Genomic DNA, 20,482 nt, shown 5'->3' on the forward strand with positions numbered 1-20,482 from the left:
GATTGTTGTCTCTCCTTTGCTGGCAGGAAGGACAGACAACAAGAATTACAACCCGTTGGAATGTTTAACACCTCAGTAGGCTGAGAGGCGCCTGATCAAGCAGAATGGAATGCAGTTATGGAACTCCAGTTGGGAGGGGAAAGAACTATGGAGGGGCTAGCAACCAGGTCAACTTTAAGAAGGTTCTCTCCTCAAAAGTTTCTGATTGGACAGTCTAAATAAGTATGAAGTCACCTCAGTACTATTAGCATAAGAAGTATACTAATGAGTGCCCCAAGGGGTGTGTCCGGTTCTTCTTGGGCAGAGTTTTTGGGTTCAACATCCTGCACGCTTGGAGCTCCATTGTCCAACATGGGCATCTGGCCTCACAGGTAGCTTGGAGCTAAAAGATCTAAAAAAGAAGCTGACCCAGGTGAGAGATAGGTATTAATAGAGATAGCCAGCTAGCTTTGTTATTTTATTGCTGATATGTTTCCTAGATGTTTATGCCTCTAGCATTTGTAACTTTATGTACTTAATAAACTAAAATATCTTTTACTAAGCTATTTCATTGTCTGTTGGGGACAAAGGTTCAGAATCCTGCCTAGCCATTCAGCAAGCTACCAAGTACTCATTGATGTCTAGTAACTTGAGGACTGAAGCTTTAATTGGAGAAAGCGCTCAGTGCCTGCAAGGCATAGAATTAAGCCTAGAGGGTCTCAGTGTACCTGGACAGTATCTCAGTGTCCCTGGACTGAGACACTGGCACATACAGGGTGGTGGCAGTACTACTAAACAGAGGGGCCTTGAGGGCTTTAGTGTTCGAGAGCCAAGAACTCTGAGCACCCCAAACCCGCCTAAGTTTGCGACAAGGATACAAAGGACTAAAACGCTGGGCAGCAGGGGCAAGCCTCTCAATTGCTTTCCAGAGTCTCAGTTTTCATTTTTAGAAGTCTCTAGCTGTTATACTTGTGAAGAAAACCTTCAAGAACGTGACCCAAGTACAGCCACTGCAGCGATGTCTGCCTGAGCTTGCAGAGAGCCTGGAACAATAGTTCTGAGGTGTGAACTGCCCATTCATTTCAAAGGGTGCTAACAGAGGCTGCAAGAAAGGAGAAGCATCATATTATGAAGACCAAGGGAAGACTTGTTTTGGCTAAGCCTTTAAAGCATCATATTAGGGGGGTTATCATGTAATTGTTTTTGTTACCTCGAAGAGAACACTAATTTTGAAGAAAATAGAAAGTTCTGCCCTGGAGGTCTTCTAATGCCAGCCAGACTCTTCTTCACAGTGCCAAATGACAACATTTTCCAAGACACTGGGTCCATATTAAAAACAGCTTCTCCTCACAGTTTTTTTTTTTTAAACATGTGTGGCTACAGCTTAGAACATTCCTGCTCTTACCAAGAAGGCCTTTTGGTCTGGCCTATTTGATCTAAGGTAAGCAAAGTTTCCAAAAATAGTGTATTCAACCCATGTTAGAAAAGGAAGCAAAGGGTGTACAGTTGTATGGAATGCACAAAGTGGGAGTGATTACCACAGTCTGACTTTTTTAAAGTACTAGTGGCCTTGCTCAAATGACACAGGAACCATTAAAAAATAGCATGAACCTTTCAGAATGCAACAGGGCTGGTTGCTTATTTCTCTCTGCAAATCTCATGCTCTAATGTTTCTAACACTTCTTACCAGCAGAATCTTAGTATCTTGTTCATATTTCATGGTCCATTTTCTTGCTATCACCCATAGGAACACCCATGAGATTTGTAGGAAGGCCATTTAACTTGAGATATACAGTATTCATTAATGTATACTTTAACTATGTGTTTAAGCCTCTTGAATTCTGGTAATATTCACTTCCTAGTCCACTGTCACTGTCAAGACCAATTTGGGTATAAAGAATGTTTATCAAGGCTGAACACGTTATACAATGTTTTTAATTTTTATGTTTAAATCAGTGGGTCTCAAACTTTTTAGCATCAGGATCCAGCTAAAAAAAAGTTTCACTTTACCAGCCGCTCCGGCCTCTGTGGCTATAATGATAATTGGGCAGAAGTTCTCCCCCACCACCAAGTAGCAGGTTGTTTAACCCCTGATGCACATAGTCTAATCTGCCTTGTCAGTTTTGTAACCCACCAAAAATTGGATCATGGCCCTGGACACACAGTTTGGGAACCATTGGTTTAAACTGATTTTCATGGACACCAAGGATGACACAGTCAGCTGGAGGCTGCAGCAACCACATGCCCTCCAGTAGCCCATTTATCCTCAGTAACTCCCCAAACCTGTTGCTCATTTACTATCTTCCACCCTTTACTTATTCTTCCAGACTGCTCTCACCAACTTTTGTTTCTGCATATACACAGGTGATAAGATGGTGACTGCAAGAGTAGGTGGTTTAGTGCATAGTCTTTGAAAGGTAACTACAGAAAAGCCCTGTTTCTGAATACAGGGCAATTGGTTTTATTGTAGCATGTAAATATCCCACAGCCCCAAGAGGAGATAATGAGCAAGCACAGAAAGTTTTGTGAGCTCTGTGCATATGGACAGAAGCAACCATCATTCTGACTTGGAATCCACTAAGGAAATAAAAACTGCAACAGAACAAGAAAAGCTGAGAAGCAGTTAGAGAGGTTGAAGTACCAGACAGTAAAGAAAGATCTCATGCATACAACGCAAACCTAAATACCTCCAATAAGATGCAAAAAAGCAGCCACTAGGAGAGTTAGATAAAGAGTAAAGTTTACTAGACAGCAGTGGGTTCCCTAAACGTAAAAGTTTTAATTGGTTTAAAACCAGTTACTTGATAACAGTATTAAACTGATGGATCATCTTCCCTAGCTACTTCAGACTGTAGGTTGGGGCAATAGCATTTCCCAAGGGCATAGCAAAAAAACAAGTTTTACACACATAACTTACCTTTGTGCAAACTGTTAGCTGTAGCCACAGCTTCATCTGTCACAGAGAACAAGGTACCATGCAAGAAACCCAGATAAGAACAAGTGCAACCATTTACTTGACATTGTCATCATCCGTCAAGCTGTGATAATTCACGGCAGTAATGCAAACACTACATATTTGCATTCATCCAAAGATTTCTTGATTCTTCACTCTCCAAATTCTTTGGAACTCTGACATTGTGCATTTAAAAAGAGCATACACTACTTGGGTGAGTAGCCCTTAGTAGTTTCACTACAAGATATGCACTCAGACCTGGTCTTGCATGCAACCAATTGTAGATATCAATACCAATCTTGACCTGGAAGAACAAAGCTGTGCTACTTCAGACTGTAGGTTGGGGCAATAGCATTTTCAAAAAATGTGATCTACCATTTACAGCATTGGTTCTCAACCTGGGGGTTGGGACCCCCAAGCGGTCATGAGCCAATTTTCAGGGGGTCACAGAGAGTTTGGTGGAGAACATCTTGAAAAACTGGGCATCACCATCTTAGAAGCTTCTTTTGAACAACTGTATGCCACCATTTTGAAAGACAGATCTTAAGAACATGGTAATTGAGAACGTGAGGTGGGAGAGAGAGAACATAGCAAGAGCCTGAGCACTGACTTGTTCTTGGAGTGACTGGCAGTGAGTACGCTTTCTCTACTCTCTTTATGAAAGATATTGTCCTCCCTGTGCCTGCTGGGGTCCCTTTGCAAAACTCAGAAGCTGGGAACAGTGGGAATTTCTGACCAGGGAAGAGGCTTCCCTATTAAACTGCCACTTCCTCAATGCTTCTACAAAGCTAGGGAAAACTAGCCTTTCCTTGGACTCGTCTTGGTGTGCGTGTGTGCAACTGTGAGCAGTGAAATTTCTCTTGGCTCTCTCTCTGAGCAGGCATGTTGCGCCTTCCCTGAGCATTCCTAGATGAGTCTCAGCATGCAGGGTAGGGGACCATAAATACTCTGAAGAGTATCTTTACTATCTTGATCATCAATGGCATAGAGAAGCCACAGTGCATTCTGTGCAATGTTCTTGGTGCTGAATCAATCACTGAACTCAAAATGCAAACATCACTTAGAGATAAAGCATTATGAACATTCTAGAAAGGATTTGGAGTTATTTCGATTTTCAAAAAATGTATTAAAAACAATGACTTTGTTTGCTGTTTAATGTCATTGCTTCTGGCCCTGCCAGCACAATGGCATCACTTCTGTTGTTGCCTGCTTAATGACCTCACTTCCTGCCCTAGGTCTTGGGGGGGGGGGTCCAGACAGGTTGTCATACCTAAAAAGGAGGTCCCAGTGCAAAAAAGGTTGGGAACCACTGATTTACAGTCCAGACTGGCAACTCATTTTGTGACTTCATTCCCATCTCAATCTGCTTGCATGAGTAGACCAGTCTTGCATACCGAGAAAGAACAAATAATTCATTGCCTACTGTAGGTTGAGGTTGTCAAGAATATTGGGGCTTTGTAATTTAAAAAAGTTTTAACCACCTTTCTGCAGAAAAAATCCAAGGTGGTGATCCCTATAAGGAGCAATGCAACTGACAAATGACAATTAATTTTTGCATAGATCACCAGAACTTCAGCCCCCAGGGCTCCCTTGGAAAATAAGCAAACAAGAGTTCAAATGAAAATGCCTATACATTGGATTGCCACATCCCTTGCATTTGAATAGCAACACAAACAATACAAGTAAGCCTCTTTTTTTGTCAAACACTGACTAGTATTAACAACAATGCAACCAGAGTTCACTACCTAACATAAAAATGTAAACTCTGCTTTTCCTCACAATGGTATCCCAAAGGCTATCATGTTGATAAAGCTAAACCAGGGGTGTCCAAAGTTTTTGGCAGGAGGGCACATCATCTCTCTGACACTTTGTTGGGGGCCAGGGAAAAAAGAATAAATTTACATTTCAAATTTGAATAAATTTACATAAATTAATATATTAGAGATGGAACTTATATGAATGAAGGAATGAATGAAGATGGAATGAATGAAGGTCTTGCAATAGCTCAAGGCCTATAAAAGGCCTTGTACAAAGCAAGGTTGGTCTTTCCTTTGCTGCCACTGCTGCATCACAAATGTGAAACAGCAAGTAGTGGAGGGAGCCCTCATCCCACAGCTCACGCGAGAGGTCAAACAGTCACCCTCATGCTGTAAGCACTCACGTTGGGCAAGCATGGGCTCCAGCAAGTCTCTGGTGGGCCAGAGTCTCATTGGAGACTAGGGGCTCCCCATGGGCCGCATTGGGAGTCCCTGAGGGCCACAAGTGGCCCCCGGGCCGGGGTTTGGGCACCCCTGAGCTAAACCAATAGCATTGACCACTGTAATCTCCATAAAATAGATATTGTGCATTAAGTAATGTATCTGTGTCAGAGTGAGAAAATTTGTAAGTGTCCTGTGACAACCACTTGGCAAAGAATGCATCCAAAATCTAATCCCTGCTATGGCCTAAGCCATAAGTGGCAAACATAAGGTCCATGGACTCGATATGGCCCAGAGAAGCTCTTTATTCAGCCCCCACGATAGCTGGGCTTTTCCCAGAACTACCACCAACTGCTCTCAGCTGGAGATAAATGAGAGGATAAAGAAAGCTGGTCACCACTGCCCACTCAATAAAAAAAAATCTGCAAAGCCATATAAAAACTTTGAACAGACAGACTGCTGGAAAGGGAAAGAGCCTCAGCAAGTCTACCATCAATGTTATTGGCAAAATGTTCCTCAGATTTTACACTAAGCACTGAGACAAGCTCAGCATTTAGGAAAGAGCATCATCTCCAACATGATGCATGAAAAATAGAAAGAGCAAGCACAAAAGCAAAGTACAGAGGCTATCTGACGGGGTTGAAGATAGGTCAAGAATCGAAATGCCTCGAAATGCCAAGTTTGGTTTTATATCCAGGAAAATTGGGAGAAGTCAGTCAGAACTCTTGCCCCAAAAGGGAAGGGAAGGGAAGGGCAGGCCAGGGCAGAGTTCCTTTTCCCTTATCTACTTCCTTACAACGTTGCCATGTGAAAGTGTACGCAGTATTTTCCTTATGAAACTGGTATTGTGCTAACTTGACCCACCTTATGAGAGCAAGCAAGTTGTCAAGAAGTTTCAGGATCTGCACAGAACAGGGATTTCGGTAGATTGGGTTGCCATTAGACAAGTAACCAGCCACAAATCCTCCAGCCTTTGCCTCCTCCAATGACGTGGGCCAGCGAGAACGTTTTACAACTCCCAGAATAGTGTACACACAAAAGCTTATCTATGAAAAAAACAAAACAAAAACAGACCAACATGGAGATAAATCTTCAGAGCATGGGCAAAAATCACAGAAAAAAGCAGGCAGGACAAGCCACTTTTCTTAGAACTTTCATTTTAAAAAAATCACATGTATGAACTCTCCATATATATTATACGCACATATTGTACACACACACACACACACACACTTTATACATACATTGTGTGTGTGTATATATGTGTGTGAGAGAGAGATGGGTTGCTATCTGTAACTATAGTTCTTTGAGTGGGCACCAGTACAGATATACATAATGGAGTTTAATGCACACAGTTGGCCTCAGAAGCTTACAGAGTTTTCTAGAATATTCTGCCCCATTCTGGAACGGGGGAGGGCCTAAAGGGTGTGAGGCATGCCCAATCTTTGTTCCTTTGAGGACCATGCCCCAAGCTGCCTTTGGGTTACAGCAGTGGAAGATAAATCCCATCATTTGCAGCCAGACCTGCAAGGTCAAGTGGGTTGTTCGTCTGCACCGCTCACCACTCGAAGAACTGTAGTACAGGTAAACAACTTATTCTTTATTAATACTGAAGAGACCAACGATGTTGAAGTTGGCAGAACTATTGTGGCTGTTACAGTTGGCAGAATAGCAATTGACACAACACTAAATGTTGAAGCTTTGGTTGATGTCAAGGCAGCGACTGAGTGAGATTGAATCTTTTTATCTCTGACAGACACTGTAGCTGATGCTGTATTTTGTAATGAATTTATATGGGAAGCTACATGTGTATTCATGACACATGAAAAGGGACATTCATTTTTCTGTCAGGGATTAAAATCTATACAGGAAAATGGTCATGTGTGAAAAATGCATCAGGCACCTTCTGTGCCTTAACATAGAGAAACCTCACTTCTCACAGATTCCCATATATCACAGAACCTTGTAGGGTTTCCTTTTCCTTTCACAAAGTTACAGCTTATGGATCTGCGACTACAAAACATGCATATGCAGAAAGCCTTGCTGAATTTAACTAATCACACTAGGTACAATCTAAGAGGACAGTGTCAGCCTTAAGTTTTATTATGAATGTTGTCAAAAGGGAAAGCAACTCCTGTGAATGCCAAGTACAACAAGAGAACAAAACATAATGGAATACCTCATAGAGGTATTATGAATTGTGTAGTATATGCCTGGAAGAAAAAGATGAGAAGGTAGGGGAACTGGGAGACTTCATATTACTGAGCCAACATCTCCATCTTTTGATATAGCCACCTGCCACTCTATAGCATAATAGTTTTTAGTGATTCAGAACAAAAACAGAAGCATCCAAGAGGGCTAGTCATGCAAAAGAGCCTTTAAAACATTTGTATCTTCTCCTTCAGCTAATGAGCTCCAATGTGGCTTACATAAAATCAAACTATAGAAAATCATTACACTAGAAAACGTGGATAAAAGAATTTCTTTTCCTCCTACTACTCACAAGACAATAATATATAGTCAAAGTTAACACACAGAAAAATATATACACACCTTCTTTGTACTGGTTTCAGAATGAAACATGTTGCCATCTTGAAAAGGAAGTAAGTCAAAAATCTATGTTTAGCTCTTTGCCCGATAGGATTATGTCCCAATTACTCCTTAGTCTTGTGATTCGCTGCCATAAGTGCTACAGCAGCACCATAAATTTTGTGTCGCTGTTGTGCATGTTGGAGCTGCTGGTGCAATGGCGAGATCTAGAGGCTGGCCTAGAAATGGACCCAGCCCGTGTTGGAGCAGGTAAGGTGGCAGCGAGGGCAGGTCATGGGAAGTTTGGGGCAGGGAATCCTGCAATCAGTAGCTCACATAGCATCACAATTTTCCCAGTCTGACACACTACCTGCTTCCTTGGATATACACCAGTAAAATAGCTGGCATAGGTTCAAGGAGATGCACTGACAGCCAGGAGACCGTCTGCCTGGTTGTGCCCCCCCTCCCCCCAACTTGTATACAGTGCAGGTTTTGGCAGTGCCGCTGCATCGTGTAAAATGGTGGGAGATAGGATTGAGCTCTTAAGAGTGCTCTCTGTATTAGGAGCTTAGGATTATTTGAGGGAAAATGTGGGACAAACTACTAGCAAAGACTACTCATCTATGAAAGATTTCTGCAACTCCCAGGTTCTTTCAAATTATTTCAACTTACTCTAGAACGGTTCAGGCCACAAGGATCTTCCATGACTGGATCTGAAATTTTGTTATCAGCACCAACATATCGGATGAAATCCTCAGGATTCATCAGGACTCTGAGAGTGTGAGAGAAAGAAGTCAGGGTCAAGCAAATGGAGCATACAACCAGGAAAAAAAACCCAAACACAGAGAGGGCAAGTGTTCCAAATCTGAAACTGCAATGGGAAAGGAGCTCAAATTGACAAGTCTCCCTTACCCTGTATGGTTAGGTTCTCAGATGCCATACTTTGGGTGGGGGTATTTATTGAATGCAGGTCCCACTTTTGGTCCTTGCACTATTTTTCTGCACATTTGTGAACTAAAAGATAACAAATATGCCAGAACACAGTAAGGGCCTAACACAGTGCTTGGCAATAATGTTTCTTATAAACACAGAGATAACCACAATACAAAATGCAACTCATTGGAACAGTGGTTCCCAAACCCCTCCAGGGGAGTTGGAAACCAGATGTTTGCAGGGGGCAGGGAGGAGGGCAGCACCGTTGCTATCAAGGGGCTTGTTTCTTATCTGTGGGGCAGTGCTGGCCTTCTCCAGGGTCCTGGAGGCTTGCAGCCCCCTCCGAAGTCCTCTGATGCTTCTGTAAACAGCCTTTATCTCCAATGAGCAGCTACTTCTGATTTTCAAAAATTGGAAAGGGCTGTTTACAGAAGCCAGAGAGGACATCAGAGGGGGCTGCAAGCCTCCAGGACCTTGCAGGAGGCCAACGCTGCCCCCAGGTAAGAAATAAGCCCCTAGGTAGTGGTGATACTGTGGTTGCTGTGGAGCTGTCACTGTCAGTGGAGCAGGGCCACTCCCCTTAAGGGGGAATGCCTTGCTTCCAGTTCACCTGGTCGGTTGTGACCCATCAGTTTGGGAATTGCAGCATGAGAAGATGCTGGCTGGCTCTGTAATTTCTTCACTGTGATATCTTGGAGGAGGAATTATCAAAGTTCTCACACCTCTTCATCTCTTCAGACAGCCACAGGTTAGCCACAGGAGACATGAGCTCTTCCAAGAAAGCCTTCTGCCGCTGGTAATCCTTGAACTGGTTACTGATAAGAACTAGGGCTTCCATGAGAGCACACTTTTCCATCTGGGTCAGGAGGAGCTCATTGGATAGCAGCTGCTTCACATGGTTATACAGCATGTCAAAGTTTGGCTTGAAGAAACAGAATAAGCAAGCATCAGTCAACTGAAAAGCACCCAACAAGATTTAATGGATATGGGCTGTATTCCCAGAATATTTGGAGACAGGAGACTAGTCTTGCTCAGGGCAGAGCCACACTTTAGGATCATTGCAGGAAACATCAGTGTTTCCTACAACAAATGGACATTTCACATGTTGCCCAATGAAATTTCCTAGATGTTTAAAAGCTATGCATACACCTCTGTGTGATACCAACGTTTTATGCTTCTTAGGAAACATTTATCTATTTTCAGATTTTATTTTATTAAATACAGGTGTAACATCCATGTGCCCCATTGGTTGATTGTAACATGTGGCACTGCCCTCAGTCTTTGCTCTACATTCCTAGCTCTGGTATCAGATTAGCAGATCTTATGTCTACTCCTAAAATTCTCAAGCTCTTTCACAAGACTTCAGCTTTTAATGACAGACAGATGATAGGTATAAAAGTAGTAGCAATAACTAACATTCAAGCATAAACAAGTACTATTTAAGCTTGATTTACTCTACTCTAGCAATAGGGAAGCAAACTGTTCAGAAGGAGCTTTCAAACATGGCAGTATAACAAAGGAGAAATTTCTTCTCCACCCCCCAGAAGTACAGTAGATCAAGTTAGAGCTGTGCCTCGTTTTTTGATACAAGTTCAATTAAGTACCAGGACAAATTGAGGGTAGTCCCGACACATCTTGATGATTGAGGAGCAGGCATGTCTTCTGACATTCTTAACTGCACGGGTTCTTGGGGCCTGGAAAAGCAAGTCAATACAACTTCAGGATAGCATTTTATTTTACAAGTTTCAACAGAACAAGAAAAATCATATAGCTGTCTTCAGGTTTTAATTTGTGGGTCACAGCCACCAGTAGCCTCTTCCAGACATTGAAAAAAAAGTCAGTGCCCCAGATCAGAGGAAGTCAGAAAGATAAAAGCCCTCTTCGAACAAGATAATCTTCACAATTCTCTGAAAAGACAGAATTGAAGCTACACAACAAATCTCTACAGGCAAGTAATTTGAAAGGTACAAGTCCACTACTGAGAAGGGCCTGGTGGTTACTTGAACCTTCAATGGTGGTAGAACCCTTAAGAGGATCCTCACTGATTGCTTTAGATACAAGGGGGTTGGCTTAAGGCAAATATTCCAAATTTATTGTTTTAGTTAGTCATAAGGAGGAACAAAGTACTGCAGGGCACTGAAATCCCATTCCCTGACTGCTGGAAATTTTCTTCAATCATCTCTCTAGCCTCTGAAATTTCATCATGCCTTATTCATCCACTTTAAAACCTGCCTTACAATTATATGGACTAAAGGTTTGTTGTTGTTTTCTTAGCCCTCAGCCTTTCCTATGAAAATACAATACATACATGCTCTTGCTTGCCTGGGGGTTATGTATTTTTGCTACCTCAATAAGGATAATTTCCAACCCCAGCTACAAGATGTGTTAGGTTGATTAAAGACTTGACTTTGAAAAGACCTTCCGCATGGAAAATAAGAAACGTTATTTTGCACTTATTTTAAAAAAATAAAGATTAGACAACCTACACACATAAATTAGAATGTTCATTTTCAACAACATGGTTTCAAACTACTAAGAGTTATCAATATCCCATGAATAAAGTTGCATAAGTACTGAAATCTAATCCTGAAACACCAAACTGTCAACTGGTTAGCACTATTCTCATGCAGGAAGTGTCCCGCTGTTAAGTTTACTAGTCACAGACTTCAGAGGAAGACACAGAGTAACACCGTAACTTATTCCTCTCTCTGTAGAATCACTCTACTTACTTGTTTTATTAGAATTTTCTTTTAATGTGGTGCTTGTCTTATTTTAGCAGAGGGAGAACAACAGTCTCTGTATATCCCCAACATACTGTCTTTTTCTAGAGGCAGTTTGATGTTTCCTCTGCAACATTTTAGATTGTGTGCCCTTCTGGTCCATATACACTCTGCAGTGAAACTTTCATGTCACCCACATCCACAGATGTATTTCAGTGCATGTCTGCATGTAGTATGTGTGATGAGTACTGAAATTCATCTCAGGGAAGTGTAAGAACAGATATTTAAGAAACCTTTTGCTAAATTGAATTCAGGCTAAGTATCTCAACCAAACCATGCCTTCAAAAGTCACTGACCAGAAAAACACTGGTAGACCTGGCCACTGAAGTACCATGACCTATTTCAAGGTGACAGCAGTGTCAAGTCTGCTATAATTCAATTAGATTAGAAATATTATCTTGCTGTGCAGTAACCTTAAATAAATTTCAACCATACATATTGGCAGCCAGAATGGTCCAGGTTGCTGGGGATTTTGGGGCAAAATTCTCCACTGGGAACCCCATGGCACCGCCTGCTCACCTCCTGATAGATCACTAGGTACTACCGCTACTGAGGGTTCAGAAGTTGACCGAACCAGGTGATTCCTCAGAGGGGAATGGGCCCTCGGCCAATGCTCCACCTAGCTAAGCCCTTATGCCACCCTATCATGAAGGGGACGACGACTTCTAGCAATCACCCACTGATCCAGGGCAGAGATGCCAAGTACCAAGTCCTCACTCCCTTCCCATTTCCCACTTTTCCAATCAGTTTGGATGTGCAGCTTGGTGGGACAAAACTTGGTAGATCTAGTCCACTGTCACCAGTCCAAGAGATCAAGTTCCCAGAGGGCTTCACTGGGCAAAACCCCTCCTCCAAGAATGCTATTTGGGGTTGTTAAAACGCCCTCACTCTATCAGTAATACCTGCAGAGCGGGAAGGCTGACAAAACCTTCCTGAACACAGCAGCGGTTTTAAACAAAAAGAAGTGAGGAAAACAAATGTAAACAGACTTGCTTTCTCACAGGTTGTTCCCTGAATGGTGCTGGCTCTGCAGAGAAGCCTCACCAACGCAGGCTGTGCTAGACTAGGCCGAGAGTCTGGATTCCAACTCGTCGTAGCCTGAACTGAGGGGACAAGAGCTCTCAATGTCTGGAGTGGGAGGACAGACCAACATTAAGGAGGCCAAATTTAGGCTTTTAGGCAGGAAGCTGAAAGCCAGGACCTCAAAGGTAGCGTTCTCTGAAGTGCTACCTGTTCCACGCTCAGGGCCAGCTAGGCAGGCGGAGATCAGGGGTCTCAATGCGTGGATGAGACGGTGGTGTAGGGAAGAGGGGTTTAGATTCGTTAGGCACTGGGGAACTTTTTGGGACAAGCGGGGCCTGTACAAGAGGGACGGGCTCCACTTGAACCAGAATGGAACCAGACTGCTGGCGCATAACATTAAAAAGGTGGCAGAGCAGCTTTTAAACTGATCCCTGCGGGAAGGCCAACAGGAGCCGAGGGGCATCCGGTTCGGGACTCCTCATCCCTATGGGATGAGGATGGGAAGGTTAGAGAACAACAAGACAAAGGCAGAGTAGGAGAAGAAATTGGGAAAGGTAGTGTGATGGGATGTGATAGACGGTTTGGCACAATGAGAGGATGCGGGGACAAAGGAGCGAATAAGCAGCGCATCCTGGGGCATTCCGTGTACAAATGCTTTTATGCGAATGCCCGAAGTCTATGAGCAAAGGTGGGAGAACTGGAATGTCTGGTGACAAGGGAAAATATTGACATAGTGGGCATAACGGAAACCTGGTGGAATGCGGAGAATCAGTGGGATACTGCAATCCCGGGCTATAAACTCTACAGGAGGGACAGGCAGGGGCGTGTTGGAGGTGGGGTGGCCGTTTATGTTAAGGAAGGGATAGAATCCAGCGAAGTAGAGATTGAAGGTGGGTCCGACTCCACTGTGGAATCTCTGTGGGTTAAATTACCAGGCTTGTGCAGCGATGTAATACTGGGGGCGTGCTATCGTCCTCCACACCAGAAATTGGATGGGGACCTTGAAATGAGGAAACAGATCAGGGAGGTGACAAGGAGGGACAGGGTTGTAATCATGGGGGACTTCAATTATCCTCATATTGACTGGGTCAATTTGTGTTCTGGTCACGATAAGGAAACCGGATTTCTTGACGTGCTAAATGACTGTGGCTTAGATCAGCTAGTCACGGAGCCCACCAGAGGACAGGTGACTGGATTTAATATTGTGTGGTACGCAGGACCTCGTTAGAGATGTAAACGTTACTGAGCCATTGGGGAACAGTGATCATGCTGCGATCCGTTTTGACATGCACGTTGGGGGAAGAATACCAGGCAAATCTCTAACAAAAACCCTTGACTTCCGACGGGCGGACTTCCCTCAAATGAGGAGGCTGGTTAGAAGGAGGTTGAAAGGGAGGGTAAAAAGAGTCCAATCTCTCCAGAGTGCATGGAGGCTGCTTAAAACAACAGTAATAGAAGCCCAGCAGAGGTGTATACCGCAAAGAAAGAAGGGTTCCACTAAATCCAGGAGGGTGCCCGCATGGCTAACCAGCCAAGTTAGAGAGGCTGTGAAGGGCAAGGAAGCTTCCTTCCGTAAATGGAAGTCTTGCCCTAATGAGGAGAATAAAAAGGAACATAAACTGTGGCAAAAGAAATGTAAGAAGGTGATACTGGAGGCCAAGCGAGACTATGAGGAACGCATGGCCAGCAACATTAAGGGGAATAATAAAAGCTTCTTCAAATATGTTAGAAGCAGGAAACCCGCCAGAGAAGCAGTTGGCCCTCTCGATGGTGAGGGAGGGAAAGGGGAGATAAAAGGAGACTTAGAGATGGCAGAGAAATTAAATGAGTTCTTTGCATCTGTCTTCACGGCAGAAGACCTCAGGCAGATACCACTGCCCGAACGGCCCCTCCTGACCGAGGAGTTAAGTCAGATAGAGGTTAAAAGAGAAGATGTTTCAGACCTCATTGATAAATTAAAGATCAATAAGTCACCGGGCCCTGATGGCATCCACCCAAGAGTTATTAAGGAATTGAAGAATGAAGTTGCAGACCTCTTGACTAAGGTATGCAACTTGTCCCTCAAAACGGCCATGGTGCCAGAAGATTGGAGGATAGCAAATGTCACGCCTATTTTTAAAAAGGGAAAGAGGGGGAACCCGGGAAACTATAGGCCGGTCAGCCTAACATCCATACTGGGTAAGATGGTGGAATGCCTCATCAAAGATAGGATCTCAAAACACATAGACGAACAGGTCTTGCTGAGGGAGAGTCAGCATGGCTTCTGTAAGGGTAAGTCTTGCCTCACAAACCTTATAGAATTCTTTGAAAAGGCCAACAGGCATGTGGATGCGGGAGAACCCGTGGACATTATATATCTGGACTTTCAGAAGGCGTTTGACACGGTCCCTCACCAAAGACTACTGAAAAAACTCCACAGTCAGGGAATTAGAGGACAGGTCCTCTCGTGGACTGAGAACTGGTTGGAGGCCAGGATGGAGAGAGTGGGTGTCAATGGGCAATTTTCACAATGGAGAGAGGTGAAAAGCGGTGTGCCCCAAGGATCTGTCCTGGGACCGGTGCTTTTCAACCTCTTCATAAATGACCTGGAGACAGGGTTGAGCAGTGAAGTGGCTAAGTTTGCAGACGACACCAAACTTTTCCGAGTGGTGAAGACCAGAAGTGATTGTGAGGAGCTCCAGAAGGATCTCTCCAGACTGGCAGAATGGGCAGCAAAATGGCAGATGCGCTTCAATGTCAGTAAGTGTAAAGTCATGCACATTGGGGCAAAAAATCAAAACTTTAGATATAGGCTGATGGGTTCTGAGCTGTCTGTGACAGATCAGGAGAGAGATCTTGGGGTGGTGGTGGACAGGTCGATGAAAGTGTTGACCCAATGTGCGGAGGCAGTGAAGGAGGCCAATTCTATGCTTGGGATCATTAGGAAGGGTATTGAGAACAAAACGGCTAGTATTATAATGCCGTTGTACAAATCTGTGGTAAGGCCACACCTGGAGTATTGTGTCCAGTTCTGGTCGCCGCATCTCAAAAAAGACATAGTGGAAATGGAAAAGGTGCAAAAGAGAGCTACTAAGATGATTACGGGGCTGGGGCACCTTCCTTATGAGGAAAGCTATGGCGTTTGGGCCTCTTCAGCCTAGAAAAGAGACGCCTGAGGGGGGACATGATTGAAACATACAAAATTATGCAGGGGATGGACAGAGTAGATAGGGAGATGCTCTTTACACTCTCACATAATACCAGAACCAGGGGACATCCACTAAAATTGAGTGTTGGGCAGGTTAGGACAGACAAAAGAAAATATTTCTTTACTCAGCGTGTGGTCGGTCTGTGGAACTCCTTGCCACAGGATGTGGTGATGGCGTCTGGCCTGGACGCCTTTAAAAGGGGATTGGACAAGTTTCTGGAGGAAAAATCCATTATGGGGTACAAGCCATGATGTGTATGTGCAACCTCCTGATTTTAGAAATGGATTATGTCAGAATGCCAGATGCAAAGGAGGGCACCAGGATGAGGTCTCTTCTTATCTGGTGTGCTCCCTGGGGCATTTGGTGGGCTGCTGTGAGATACAGGAAGCTGGACTAGATGGGCCTATGGCCTGATCCAGTGGGGCTGTTCTTATGTTCTTATCAACAGAACCTGACTCTCTATCCTGACAGATACTTGGTCCCTGTCTATGACCCTGGGGCTCTCCCCAGCAGCCTTTCATTCTGATCCTCAGAGAGTGGCTGCTCCCTGTCCTACCCTGTCAGAAGCCACAGAAGAGAGAGCGAAAATCTCCTGAACCCTGGTGATCTTTCCTCTGGCTCTGCCTCCCTGGCTCTCTAACTGGCTGGCTCCTCCTGGAACCTGAAGCACCTCAGAATTGAAGGGAAAATCTTCCACAATAACTACAACTGTTTCATCACAACCCCTCTTGGAACAATATGGTAGAAACGAACTCACCTTACTCTCTTCTACAACCTCAAAGGTCACAGAGGCAAAGAGCTAAGGAAAGAAGAGCAAAAGTCACTCATAAATGGGGAATTAATTTTATTCGTTTTTAAATAGATTTATATTTTACTGTTCAACTAATAAGTGCTCTCAGGACTGTTCACAAGTTTAAATATCAAAATGCAACAATAAGCACAGCATAAAATAACAGCTGAAGGAGATGACAGTGGCTAAAAACTCAGCTGACAGAAAAACCAATGGCACTTAACTGGAAGTGATTTCCAAGTGGAGATAAGGGCTTTTTACAGCAGTAGCAGGGAGGCCCACAGAGGGGGCTGCGAGCCTCCCACACCCTGCCCCCAGGTAATTAAACCAGGCGGCACCATGATCACTGTGGCGCCCTTGCTGCCATCCCTGCAGGGCCAATTCCCTTAAGAGGGAATGCCCCGCTCTGCCCCTTAAGGGGGAATGCCCTGCTTCTGGTTCCCCTGCTGGGTCGTGACCCAACAGTTTGGGAACCACCGATTTAGCAGCTGTGGTGGTCCATTCATTCGTGTTCTGCAGCACAGCCACAGCAATGTTTCAAGTCTCCTTATCACGGCTCTATGCAAAGCTCACAAGTAAGAAAGGACATGGTATCCTTTCTCAAACCCTATTTTACTACTGTGATAACTTAAAAGTGCTTACCTTGGAAAGAACTTCTGGCAGGTATTCTGGCCTGTAAGTAACAAACGGAAAGAGTGCCGAAACATTAGAAAGGACACAGGACAAGATGAGGGGATCCTTTGTTTCAAAGCTCAAGACAAGCTGCAGAAGTTCTATGCCATCAGAGACTGGGATTTCCTGAAAAAGAACAGAAATGAACATTTTGTGAACGCTGGCTTTGTAAAATGCCAATGTCTCTTGCTCAGGCAAAGCTAAAGGGCTGGCTACTATATTCTTGGCTGATCCCAACACATAAAGTAAAAAACAACAACTCTCTAACAGAAAGTACATTTAACAGATCTACACATGGCATTTCATTCAAGAAGACATGGGTGGGAGTTAAAAATGACTGTTCAGTAATGGAGATGGGGACAATTTCAGCTTCTGGAGGTTCAGATTGATTTTGAAGATGCGATTCCCTTTTCCAGAGAGCTTTTCACAACATGCTTATACTTAACTAAACACTTTTAATAATACCAGCATAGTTGCTGGCACTTACTGAACTATTCAGTCTATTACTCAGCTTACATTATTGCAATAAATAGAGTCCCATAAAATCACCATTTCAGATTCAGAAAGTGATTTTGTGCAAGTTCTAACATATTCCAGCTACATATTCCATATTATAACTGTCAGCAGACTTATTCCTGGAAGTATTTTGGTAGGAGGTATGCACAATATCTGAGCAACAACCCCTTTGTCTGGACAGGCAAAAAAGAGACAGTAACAGAGCAGCCATGTTATGATGTCTGCATCTGAAAATATGACCACATTGTTCCTTATCTTGCCTGCACACTTTGTCCAAGATTTTCCCTGGAAGCTAATAAGTGTCCACCTTAATTCTTGCAACATGTTAGTTTTCTATTCCGATTATGAAAAATAGGTATTGGACAACAGAGATCTGAACCAACTGTTAAGTAAAGTCCAATGCATAGATTCTTTGCACGGATGATGCTGCAGAACTACCCATTCCCAGGTTTGTTCCCACACTGCAGTGTTAATGTAGGAATGTTTTCATGCCACCTCCATAGCTCAGTTTATTTGACTACTTTCCCATCACTAATGCTGACAGATGAGATGTTAGGTAGAACACCCATACATCAAAGGAGAAAAGCCAACCGCATACCTTGAATGTTTCTTTAACTGGCATTTCCCAAGGAACACAAGTATTATAATCTATTATACGCTAATGAAGGCTAGCATTCCCTCTACAAGGAACAGCGTTGCCAGTAAGCCACCCAAGGCAGAAAATCAGAAGATCTGGGCTACATACCTCCTTATCCAGAGTCCGGAACATTGGGCTAATGACACTCTCCAAGAAAAAAGTCATAGCCTCCCATTGCACGAAGGAAGGTGAAAAGATTGAGCAGAGGCCTTCACCAGTTTTAGCTAGGAGAAGAGAAAAAGAACCCAAGAATACTTTTGGACTTTTAGCAACGCAAGACTCTTGCTCTGATTAAGAATTGACTTTCCCATAACAATTATCAATCCACGTAGCCCTTAACAAGGTCTCACAATGTGAGACATCTTACTAGAGATCCTAGAACAGTGTTTCTCAAACTGTGGGTCAGAACCCACTAGGTGGGTTGCAAGACAATTTCAGGTGGGTCCCCATTCATTTCAATATTTTATTTTTAATATATTGGACTTGACGCTACTATGATATGTGACTGCATTTGGGGAAATGTTATAGACCTGTACTTTTAACAAACTACTATGTATATTCTTTTAATAATGATAGTAAAGGAAACTTACTCCTGGGTAAGTGTAGGTAGGATTGCAGCCTAGGATAGTTAAAAATTTTCCTGCTTGATGATGTCACTTCTGGTCATGACATAACTTCTGGTGGGTCCTGACAGATTCTCATTCTGTCCTGGTGGGTCCTGTCACAAACTTAGGGGGGTTTGGGGTGCTCAGAGTTCTTGGTTCTCGAACCCTAAAGCCCTCAAGCCCCCCCCCCCCCATTCAGTAGTACTGCCACCACCCTGTATGTGCCAGTGTCTCAGTCCAGGGACACTGAGACCCTCTAGGTGTAACTCTATCCCTTGCAGGAACTGAGCACTTTCTCCAATTAAAGCTTCAGTCCTCAAGTTACTAGACCTCAACGAGCACTTGGTAGCTTGCTGAACGGCTAGGCAGGATTCTGAACCTTTTTCCCAAACAGATAATGAAACAACTTGGTAAAAGAGATTTTATTAAGTACATAAGGTTACATAAAGCAGCAAATACTAGAGGCATAAACATCTAGGAAACATATCAGCAATAAAATAATAAAGCTAGCTGGCTTTCTCTATTAATCCCTCACTTGGGTCAGCTTCTCTTGTAGATCTTTTAGCTCCAGGCTACCTGTGAGGCCAGATGCCCATGGTGGAAAACGGAGCTCAAGAAGCACCGGACACACCCCTTGGGGCACTCATTATTATACTTCTTATGCTAATAGTACTGAGGTGACTTCGTACCTATTTAGACTGTCCAATCAAAAACTTTTGAGGACAGAACCTTCTCGGACTGGGTCTGGTTCCTAGCCCTCCTAGTTCTTACCCCTCCCAACTGGAGATCCATGGCTGCATTCCTTTCCTGCGCCCCTCAGTCTACTGAGGTGTTAAACATTCCAATGGGTTGTAATTCTTGTTGCCTGTCCTTTCTGGCCAGCAAAGGAGAGACAACAATCTTTTTATTTGTTTACTCACATTCTTGCAGCTAGGAACTGCTAGGCACTTCTCTGTTACTGACTTAGTTTGGTTCAGGCTCCACATGCTAACCAAGGCCTAACAGGTACATATTCATGACAGGTCCCAGTGCTAAATGTGTGAGAACCACTGCCCTAGAACGACATTCTTGCTGGATCAACATATTTTGGGATAAAATTACAGATTGTAATTACAGGAGGAAACTCAGTTGAGATTGACAGTTTCTTTAGTTGTTTTCATTAAAAAGTGAATGAAATTGTCTGTTAGAAGTAGTTTACTTTCCACCAAGATTTCTCAACGAGCAACATTAGGTATTAAAGGGCCACCTGTCCAGATGGAAGATCTAACTTAGAAAAACTTGGCTAAGAGGAACTGCTTGAGCAAGGGAAAGAAAAACTACTATGTACTGCAGTTGACTAAGCCCACTTCTTCCATCCCACCAAGGTCACTTACAGTTCATTTGTCCAATATCAACAGGGGTAGACAACTGGTATTTCAGCCATTCCCCAGCCATCTGAAAGCCTGTCCGGGGATCCAGGCGACACGCCATCCTTATCACCTCTCCCTGCTGGGCACGGAAAGCTGCCGAGGAAATTAGATACAAAGATCATGGTTTGGGTATAGTAAAGGATTCTTAGAAATGGAGATTCCTATTGTTGCCATGAGGAAGGCAGTAACAGCTACTACATATTATATGCAGGTGGCAGAACAAGCTCCTCATGCTCTCCATTCAGCACCTGTAACTAAATCAGAAGCGCA

The 20,482-nt window shown here is 43.6% G+C and overlaps 1 protein-coding gene across 2 annotated transcripts in view; it reads right to left on the bottom strand.

Annotated features, from left to right (window-relative positions):
- XPO5 (exportin 5) overlaps positions 1-20,482 on the bottom strand; it is a 54,497-nt gene that overhangs the window by 16,324 nt on the left and 17,691 nt on the right. For both annotated transcript variants that reach the window (XM_066618492.1, XM_066618482.1), the window contains 8 exons: positions 20,177-20,305; positions 18,307-18,422; positions 17,016-17,171; positions 16,341-16,382; positions 10,197-10,286; positions 9,315-9,514; positions 8,332-8,431; positions 5,995-6,176 (listed from right to left, as the gene is read on the bottom strand). In XM_066618492.1, the coding sequence (XP_066474589.1) occupies positions 5,995-6,176; positions 8,332-8,431; positions 9,315-9,514; positions 10,197-10,286; positions 16,341-16,382; positions 17,016-17,171; positions 18,307-18,422; positions 20,177-20,305 (1,015 nt within the window). The remainder of the gene's footprint in view (positions 1-5,994; positions 6,177-8,331; positions 8,432-9,314; positions 9,515-10,196; positions 10,287-16,340; positions 16,383-17,015; positions 17,172-18,306; positions 18,423-20,176; positions 20,306-20,482) is intronic.

This window comes from Tiliqua scincoides, chromosome 1, assembly GCF_035046505.1.
Source record: "Tiliqua scincoides isolate rTilSci1 chromosome 1, rTilSci1.hap2, whole genome shotgun sequence".
In the NCBI taxonomy this organism is placed as follows: domain Eukaryota; kingdom Metazoa; phylum Chordata; class Lepidosauria; order Squamata; family Scincidae; genus Tiliqua; species Tiliqua scincoides.